General features: G+C 39.0%; 1 protein-coding gene and 1 long non-coding RNA gene across 2 annotated transcripts; both read left to right on the top strand.

The window, feature by feature from the left end:
- Positions 1380 to 5154, top strand: LOC18774572 (DEAD-box ATP-dependent RNA helicase 27). Its single transcript, XM_007207117.2, has 12 exons — positions 1380 to 1690; positions 1783 to 1968; positions 2381 to 2566; positions 2840 to 2923; positions 3147 to 3188; positions 3398 to 3466; positions 3637 to 3936; positions 4083 to 4121; positions 4271 to 4375; positions 4564 to 4632; positions 4723 to 4848; positions 4975 to 5154. The coding sequence occupies exons 1-12, from the start codon at positions 1604 to 1606 to the stop codon at positions 5152 to 5154; spliced, it is 1473 nt and encodes a 490-aa protein (XP_007207179.2). The 5' UTR covers positions 1380 to 1603.
- Positions 6573 to 9098, top strand: LOC109949507. The gene is made up of 3 exons (XR_002271969.1): positions 6573 to 6845; positions 7741 to 7804; positions 8926 to 9098. It is a non-coding gene; the product is annotated as an uncharacterized LOC109949507 (long non-coding RNA).

Genomic DNA, 9730 nt, shown 5'->3' on the forward strand with positions numbered 1-9730 from the left:
TGTTCTTTCTTATTTCCCGCTGGAAGAGAAACTGTTGGACAGTCGACTTAACGTTAATTTTAGGACAACATTTGGCTCACTCTTTTGGAGAGTTTGCAGGAAGGAGTGTCCTTCATACAGGTTGGGTATACTTATAAAACAGTTGGATTCAAATAAAGCTACCAAAAAAATAAAAACTTTAATTTCTGCAGTAACCAGGCAGGAGACATGCATTTAAGCCTTAGCCATCAATAAAAATTTCTTTAAATTGGTTTTACAGTCTCAGTTTCGTGCTTCGGCTACAAAACTTCAGCAGTAAATGAACAAACAAGAAACTATTACACGAGAAGAAAAAAAATAAGCAGTATATACACATGCTACACGCAGGCTCCTCTATAATGCCTCACAAATTGTCGAATTTCATCTCTACCTTTCTGCATTCCATAAGGTTTGCTCTTGCTAAATCCATTTCCACTTCCTCCTAGTTTGTGCATCTTCTTCCGGAACTTTGATGCACTGCTGTTTTAAGTTGAAATTCACCTTGGGGGGGACTAGAAACGGCTACAAGGATCTCAAGTGGTCAGTGGTTACCCTAAAGTAATAATGCCGGAATCCACGAGTGATCTGGAGTCCACCAGAAAATAAAGAAAATCTCTAAATTTGATTAATAATAGGAATAAACTGACAAATGCAATGCCATGAGTTGGCCTAAAATAAAAAACAAAGAACCCCTAGTTTCTAGAATATTCATAAACTGAGCTAACAAGAAAATAATAAAAATCCTAGGTAAAATCATTTTAGGAAAATAATATCCTAATAGATCTATATATATAAAGCAAAAGACAGAGAATTATGAAACTTAATCAAGCAACCCGCAAAGAGCGCTACTATTTCCACTACCCTATCCTATTTCCCCATCCACCTTATCTGCCCACCCACAATGTAAATTTTAAAAAACACAATCTTACCTTTTTACCCACTGTTATTTCTAAAATATCCTTAAATTATTATTTTCTTTTTGTCAAACGTAATAATTTAAAAGGAAAAAAAGAAGAAGAAGCCCTAATGGAATAACAACGTGAAATTAACTCCTGCAATCGTTATTCTTCTTTTCTATTTTCGTTCTTCTTTCTTTCTCTGCAGTTTCTCCACCCAAATTCCTTATCAGTTTAATATCTGATATGTGGGCCACGGCCCACTTGACATTATATATTTAGATTGAAGAAAAGGTAAGATGACGTCTTGTATCATGCCAGTACCATAAAACTCCAAACCCTAAAACTTCATTCTCACAGTTTCTGAGAGAGAGCTCTTCTGAGAACTAGTCGCCATGACAGACCCAATACGTCACACATCTACGGACGACGAGACGAAGAACAAGAAGCGCAAGAGAAAGAGAGGGAAGAAACCATCGGAAGAATCAGAGCCTCGAAACCCTTATCAGGCCCAACAAAACGAAGAAGAAGAGAAAGGAGAAGGTGATGATAACAGTAAGGAGAAGAAGACGAAAATATTGAAGGGAAAGGAAGAGGCCAACGAGGAAAACAAAGAAGACGAAGCAGAGGGGGTGGAGGAGGAGAATACGAGGAAGAAGAATGTCAAGAGAGGTGGAGGATCTGGGATTATGAGCACAGACTCTTTTGATTCATTGAATTTGTCTGCCAACACTTTCAAGGCCATTCAGGAACTAAACTTTCAGTATATGACTGAGGTAAATTTTCTGGCTGAACTTGATTGGTTATAAGTTGATTAATAAGGCTTTGGCCTTTTATAGTATTGATCGGAAAAGATTTACACCTGCAGATTCAAGCAAGAGCAATCCCATCACTATTGATCGGAAAAGATGTCCTGGGAGCTGCTAGGACAGGATCCGGGAAGACTCTTGCTTTTCTTATACCAGCTGTGGAGTTGCTATATCACATAAAGTTTACTCCTCGTAATGGAACGGGTGTTGTTGTTATTTGTCCAACACGGGAACTTGCAATTCAGGTGAAACACTGACATATTCTCGTCATTCTTCTCAAATTGATCTCGCTCCGATTCAAGAACGCATCGTTTTGATGCCTAAACAAATTGGATTTAATTTTTGCCTTCTAAAGTACTCGCGAGCACTTTATTTTTTTCATTGAACATTAAAGCCTACTTCTCATCGAATAATGATCCCATTATTACTGGGCTTAAATATGACAAATTCTCAATAATATATATACAAATTCTCGAAAAAGAACGAAAGAAATTCTCTAAATAATTGATGAAGCTGACATGACTATGAAAGAATGAAGCCGAAAATGGAAATATTTGTGTAAAAATTTATGCTTTATTACTTGTTATGTTGTATTCTGAGATTTACATTTGATCCCCTTCTTTCTACCCTGACTACTTTTCCTTTCAAATAATTCAGACCTATGCCGTGGCAAAGAACCTTCTGAAGTACCACTCACATACTGTTGAGTTGGTTATCGGTGGTGCAGCAAGGAGAGGTGAAGCAGAACGTCTTGTAAAAGGAGTAAATCTATTGGTTGCAACCCCTGGTCGACTTCTTGACCATCTCCAGAATACCAAGGGATTCATATATAAGAACTTGAAGGTCATTCGCATCTATTCTTTGGCAATATTGTTGTAGTTTTTCAAAAGTATTTGTATTTTCTTATTGAAAGAAAATTCTACGTAATGTTTCTCAGACATTTGAATATTCTTTGTGGTTATTGATCCTTTGGCCGAGATACTGGAGTCCTTTTGCAATTTCGATTGTTGTGTTAGAGACGAAATTTATCTTGTTTGACGATCCTCTGAATATTCTTTGTTTGACGAAATTTATCATTTGATGATCCTTAGCTTAATTGTTCTCTTGGACTTGCAGTGCCTCATAATTGATGAAGCTGACAGGATTATGGAAGCAAACTTTGAGGAAGAAATGAAACAGATTATTAAGCTTCTACCCAAGGTACAGTATTTGAGTTAATAATCTATGTTGTGTTACAAAGACTCTAGGCTGCGAACAGTAGATGCATCCAGCTCGCAACATATCTTGGAGTTTTGTTAATTATGTACGATTATAATCGGCATTCTGCCAAGATACATTAATTTTATTAGGTTTTAGTTGCAATTTCAAATGGATTTTACGTGGTTATGTCCTTTGGCTGATTGAGTTGCTAATGGATGTGCAGAAAAGGCAAACAGCTTTATTTTCAGCAACCCAAACTACAAAGGTTTGTGCATCATATTTCTATTTCTATATATATCCTTATTGTTATAGTCAATCTCTTGCTTTCTACATTGTTTTTAAATATTTTTAGCATAAATTGATACGCTACGCAGAGTTAATAGTTCATTAACTTTTGATGCCTTGAGTCTAAGCGCCTGTGTGTGTTCCCATGATTGCCTTGCTCTTAAAATACTTTTCCCATTAAACCTGTAGGTTCAAGATCTTGTTAGATTGTCGTTGAAAGAATATCACTTGATTGATGTGGATGGTGGGAGAACTAAGGTAGGAATTCAGCTGGTTTGATGTATTTCTCCTTTTACATTTATTTTGTGTTCATCATGTCTATTTTGAAATTAAATCTACTTTGTATTCGTAACTAAATATATGTTTTTTCTTCTTGTTTTGATTTAGCCCTAATCTCTAAAATCTGACATTGTGTGCAATATATACAGGTCACCAATGAAGGGCTGAAACAAGGCTATTTTATTGTGCCCAGTGAGGAGAGATTTATTCTCCTATATTCATTTCTGGTGGCGACTCGGTCTAAGAAAGTGATGGTCTTCTTCTCTTCTTGTAACTCAGTCAAATTCCACTCGGACCTTCTTAGATACGTTAATGTGGATTGCTTTGATATCCATGGAAAGCAAAAGCAACAGAAGAGGACCAAAACGTTTTTTGACTTCTGCAAAGCAGAGAAAGGAATCTTACTCTGTACTGATGTTGCTGCTCGTGGCCTAGATATTCCTGCTGTGGTATGCTTCCTCTTTCTTTTTGCAATTTCCCTACACTTTTTTTGAACATCATGTTATGCCAATACACTTATTTGTCGCGTTCTAGCAGAATCACAATAAGCGAATGCTCGTGGTAAATCTAATGCTTGTTTTTTCTTTGCTTGTAGGACGTGATTGTGCAGTTTGATCCTCCAGATGATCCCAAGGTGTCTAATTCCTTCTTTACTAAAAGATTTCACTTAATTTTTGTAACAAAAAGTTCTTCTTTATCCATTTTGTAGCATGGTGAATATATCCATTCCAGAGTTCCGTTTCTTTTTCCCTTTCTTAAACGCTTTGGGATATCTGCTTGCAGGAATATATCCATAGGGTCGGTCGAACAGCTCGAGGGGAAGGTGGAAAAGGAAAGGCATTTCTTTTCCTCATTCCCGAAGAGATGCAGTTTATTCGCTATTTGACGGTATGATGTAGTCAAGAAGAAAAAATAAACAGGAGCAACGAAACCCCAGCACACGCGCACACACAACAAAAGTGCCATTCTTTCCAGAAGGGTGTCTGTATTTAAAGCAAGCGCTAATCGCTTTTCTTGAGGTTTCTACGTGCGGTGCTTGTTCTCCATTTCAATTCTTTATTTTATTCTGTTTTCAGGCTGAAAAGGTCCCCGTTGAAGAGCAACAAATTAATAAGAATAAGCTGAAAAATGTGCAGTCTCAATTGGTAATTTCCTTTTTTCAGGCTTCAGTTGTTACCTATTACGACACAATAACTGGTTCCGAGGAAACTTATGTATTGCCGTGACTGATGCAGGAGAAGATGGTTGAGGGCAACTACTATCTGCGCCAAGCGGCAAAAGAAGCATATAAATCTTATCTATTAGCATATAATTCACACTCTATGAAGGACATCTTTAACGTTCACCGTCTCGATCTGCAGGTACCCAAACTTTTCCTTGATATTGGAAAGGAAATTATTTATCTTTTAATCTCTGCTGTTGTTGTTGGGATGTCAAAATATGAAGATTTGCCCTTTTAACTGTATCAGCATTTATTATACCTACAGGCGGTCGCAGCTTCATTTTGCTTTTGTTGTCCCCCGAAGGTGAATTTGAACTTAAACAGCAGTGCATCAAAGTTCCGGAAGAAGATGCGCATAGGAGGAAGTCGAAATGGATTCAGCGAGAGCAATCCTTATGGAATGCAAAAAGGTAGAGATGAAATTCGACAATTTGTGAGGCATTAGAGGAGCCTGCGTGCAATGCAACGTATTTATATATATAACTTTTTTTAAACCATTTGATTAAACAGTGTTGAAAGGCTCATTGTCTTTGAGAACCAATTTGAAACACAACCACAAATCTAATCTTAATTAATTGTTTGTCAATAAATTTCAATATGTACTAAATTAACCAGATTGTCCAAAGGGAACCGATACAATATTGTGACGTTGTAGGAGCCGTGGTCGTGTAGTTTGAAGTGGGTGGCTCTGTTTGGTCTTTTGCCGCATTTAGCTTACCTTCGCCGATCAAACCCAGGAGCTCCTGTCATTGATGGAAATAGGCATTGAAAAAGTGATATTGTTTCTAGGCCTTTCTGTTAACTCAGATCTCTGCCTAAAGTCATCTCATTTTAAGGCTTATTTAGTGCTCATTTTTTAGTGATTCTAGATAGGTCAAAAGGTGCTTTTCTATATAATCATTTTAAGCGATTTTAAGTGATTATGGGGAGAAGCACATGGGAGGTGTTTCTCCATAAATTCACTTAAAACCACTTAAAGTGATTAGTGGCATATCCAGAATCACTCCAAACAAGCCTTTACTAAAGTAGCTCACTTTGCACCATTGATCAAGGTTTAGTGTTATAGAATGGTACGTTTCCACCCAGATATTGCAACATGTCTTTCAAAAAGGAAATTTAAATGTTTTTTTCCAGCTAGACATTGGGTTTTAATTTTACCCTTTTGAACACAATTTCAAGAAAAAGAAAGAAAACGACTGTACCCAAGGTTTGCAATTCCTCTACCATTTGTTGCCCCCCTCTCCCTCTTTTCGTTCATCTACGTTTCTTTGCCTCCATATATATATATATATATATATATATATATATATACTATGAGTTTCGGTTGAGGGATCCCTCAAGTAAGCTTATATGAGGAACACTTTTTGTAGAAGTTATCTATTAGAATATTATTTCCTAACATGATTTTAGCTAGGATTTTTATTATTTTCTTGTTAGCTAAGTTCATGAATATTCTGGAATCTAGGGTTTCTTTCTTGTTTTATTTAGGCCAACTCATGGCATTCCATTTGTCAATTTATTCTTATTATTAATCAAATTTAGAGATTTTCTGGTGGATTCCAGATCACTCGTGGATAACTATAACACCCCGACTCCAAATTTAATTCCTATTTTAAATTATTTAACTGAATTTACGAATTTACCCTTAAGGTAGGGGTAAATTGGTCACTTTCTTGCCCGGAAAGTGTTTGGGGCAGTGATTGGTATTTTTGGGTAGGTGGTACCGAGAAGAATTCGTAGACATGCGGTAGGCTTGAATCGGAGTTGTAACGAAGAAGTTACGGGCAAAACATCGATAGTGGCAAAATCGTAAATATTTCGAAGTCTGAGTTTAAAATATCTGACTTCTCTCTCTCTCTCTCTCTCTCTCTCTCTCTCTCTCCCGCGGCTGAACCCTCCTCCCCGTTTTCATTTTTTCGCCGGAACTTCAGACAGCGAGAACTTCGCCGTCCGACCACCGTTTCAGGCGCCGTTTCTTGCAAAAGCTTCCTCTCTTCCTCCTCTACCCAGCCCACCCCTTTTCTCCGATCGAAAACCCGGCGAACGGCGGTGGCAACGACGGGAAAAACGGCCGAAATTGCCGACGTCACCGGCGACGTTTCCGGCCGTCGCGAGCTGCGCTGTCACTTGGAACAGGTAGCTCTCCTTCCCTTCTAGCTATTTCCTAGGTTTCACGATGACGATATCGACGGTGGTCGCCGGATCGAGGCCGTGAAGTTCCGGGTTAAACCGTGAGTTTCCGACGCCGATTCCGGCCACTTGCCGTCCGAATTGGACTTTGGTGTAGTTGAATAAAGTGTTCCACTCGTCGAGTAGAATCTGTAGCCGAAAGGGTGAGCTCGGGTGTGGAGTTTTTCCGTCGCCGGAATTTCTCTACACACCCACGCGCTGCCGGCGCGTGCGGCGGCGCGTGGGCGAGGCTGGTGAGGCTGTAAATTAACCCGAAGAGATCCTTAGGTTGTCACGAGCGCGTAGGATTTCGCGGATCTCAATTCGGATGTCGTTTGGCTATCGAACGGATTTTCGCATATTGTGCGTTATCTGGGTTCGATAGGTTCCGACCGTTAGATCCTTTCCGAATTAAAATATGTTGTTCTAGGTATCCCTAGGATCGTATAGGAATTCGCGGATCGTGAATCGGAACCCCGGATGTTCCGATTCAATAACTTAAAGTTTGTGTTTTATAATAACCGTCCGATCGTGCGATCGTAAGCGATCTAACCGTCCGTTTCGGACCAAACTTGCGAGACGGGTATCTTAGACCTTGTGAAACCTTTAGGAACTTTCGGATTGTAAAACGGAGGTCGTGGGTCCCGTGGGTCCCGTGGGCCCGGTTGACCCAAATTGGAAAGTTTGACCGCTGGTTGACCGAGTGTCTCCCGAAGCAGTTCCATCGTCCAAATTGAGTAGTTGGACCTTAGAACGTCTCGTTCCTAGTACGTTTACTAGAAACCTGGGAAATTAGAATATTTAATTCAAAGTACTCGTTCCAAACGCTTCGTATTAATCTCGTATACGTATTCTGAATTAGGTACTCCGACTACGCATACGCAGCAGGCGGGACCCTCTCAGGGTCAAGCAGCGTGGGACTACTTGTGAGTAGACCTTGTTTTCAAATCTTATGCATGGTTTTATTGATGAAACATTTGTGTATAATGTTTTTAATGATTTATTGAATATATTATATTCATGAGTTGAGCTTGATGTTTTTATAAGCGCTTTGGTAAAATATTGTGGGTTTAGTATAGTTGGGTATTGAAAGTATATTTTATATATGGATTTTGGGAAATATTATGCATGATGTTTTAAATGGTATTTTGAATATATTATTTATGAAATTGTTGAAAGTGATATTTTTATGAGGCACTGAAAATATATTTTGGGTTTTGACGTATTTGAGTATCTTGAGTATGAATATATAGATTTTGGGGATTTCTATATATATTTGGCTATGTGTGAGGTACTTGGGTTGTTGATATGAGATTGTGGAAAGTGGTGAGTATAGAATGTCAGTTGGTGTGCGGTAAGCACTACCCTATGTACCTCCCCTGATGTGGAACTTGGATACGGAGACTTGGGATACTTGGATTTGTCGGGACCCGGGGCATTCTTGACGGGATGTTGCTGTAGACCCTTAATTGTGTAGTCTGCGCGCGTAGGACTGTTCACAGACGTACGGGTTTTGAGGTTATCGACGGTACGTTCTGGCTGAGAGTTGGTCCCCCAGTTGGACGGCTCGTTCCCTAGTCACATGGTGGATTGAGGACTCATCACGAGGACTCTGCCAGGGTGACTAGTCAAACAATCCCCTGGTTGGATTGTTTCCTCGGTACAACTAGGTGATGGTTATATTTATACTATATATATATATCTCTTATATTATATATTTATATCTATTCATCCATTCTTGTTTCTCGGTGTGGATACTTCCTTGCCGGTCGTGCCAATGGGTACGCTTTCGAGAGTTTGGTTGTGGGATTTATAAGTTTTTGGATGGTGGGTTTGTAAAGCGTTCTTTATGGATTTTGGATTTGGCATTTGGTATTGATTTGTTTTTATATATATTATATATATACATATATACGTGAGTATGACGGTTTTGAGATGCATGGGATTTCTTGCATGGTTTTCTAAACGGTGGGGTTATATTACGTTGGTTTACGCTGAACTGAATTTATTTTTGTCCACTCACAATTTTCTGTTTTGCGCCGCCCAGCCAGTAGTTGACTGAGCTCCGCAGCAGAGCCGGATCGTGAGCTTCCGAGCCTTGAGCCATCGTAGGACTCTTTCTTCCTGTTATTTCCTTTGTACTCTGTTTTGTTGAAATTGAAGTCCTTAGACATGCTCTGTTATCGCCCTGTTAGGGTTTGAATTGTGAGGCCGGAGGCCATTTTGTTGTAAACTGTTTATTCGCTTCAAAGCATGCTGCTGGTTGGGTTTATTCTGTATTTTTATGCAGGTTGAATTTTGTTGGGTTGTTCAATTCATATGGGAGACTGCCAAAATTTTGGTAGAGAGTCTCGGTTTCTAGTAAGTGGGCCCGACATCGGGGTGATGTCGGAACATAGACGGGGTCCGCCTCGGTCTTGGGAAAATTCCGGGGCGGGTCCTGTCAATAACGGCATTATTACTTTAGGGTGACCGCTTGAGATCCGTGTCCCCGTACTTCTCTGCTGTGTCACTCAGTTTGATAATTTTTTTATATATATTTCTTCCTGCATTTAAATTTCTTTGAAGTCCTTAGGGCCCGTTTGATAACCATTTCAATTTTAATTTTTAGTTTTTAGTTTTTGGTTTTCATTTTTTGTGCTAGTGTATAGAGAAAAATGAGAGTGAGTATGAGATTGAGAGAGGAGGATGGAGGAGGAGTAACAAAAGTAAAAACAAAAACTTAAAAGTGAAAACAACTTCAAATATATATAAGTTCTTAGTTTTTGTTTTCACTTTTGTTACTCCTCCCTCCCATCGTACTATTTCATCTTCCCTCTAAATCTCATCTCCACTCTTATTCTCACTTTCAT

Source organism: Prunus persica, chromosome G6 (assembly GCF_000346465.2).
Source record: "Prunus persica cultivar Lovell chromosome G6, Prunus_persica_NCBIv2, whole genome shotgun sequence".
NCBI lineage: Eukaryota > Viridiplantae > Streptophyta > Magnoliopsida > Rosales > Rosaceae > Prunus > Prunus persica.

Bases quoted from the DNA above. Each gene is read 5' to 3' on its own strand.
- LOC18774572 (XM_007207117.2), top strand. From the start codon at position 1,604: ATGAGCACAGACTCTTTTGATTCATTGAATTTGTCTGCCAACACTTTC. The intron at 1,969-2,380 runs GTGAAACACTGA...CAAATAATTCAG, and splicing joins CACGGGAACTTGCAATTCAG to ACCTATGCCGTGGCAAAGAA. The intron at 4,849-4,974 runs GTACCCAAACTT...TTATACCTACAG, and splicing joins TTCACCGTCTCGATCTGCAG to GCGGTCGCAGCTTCATTTTG.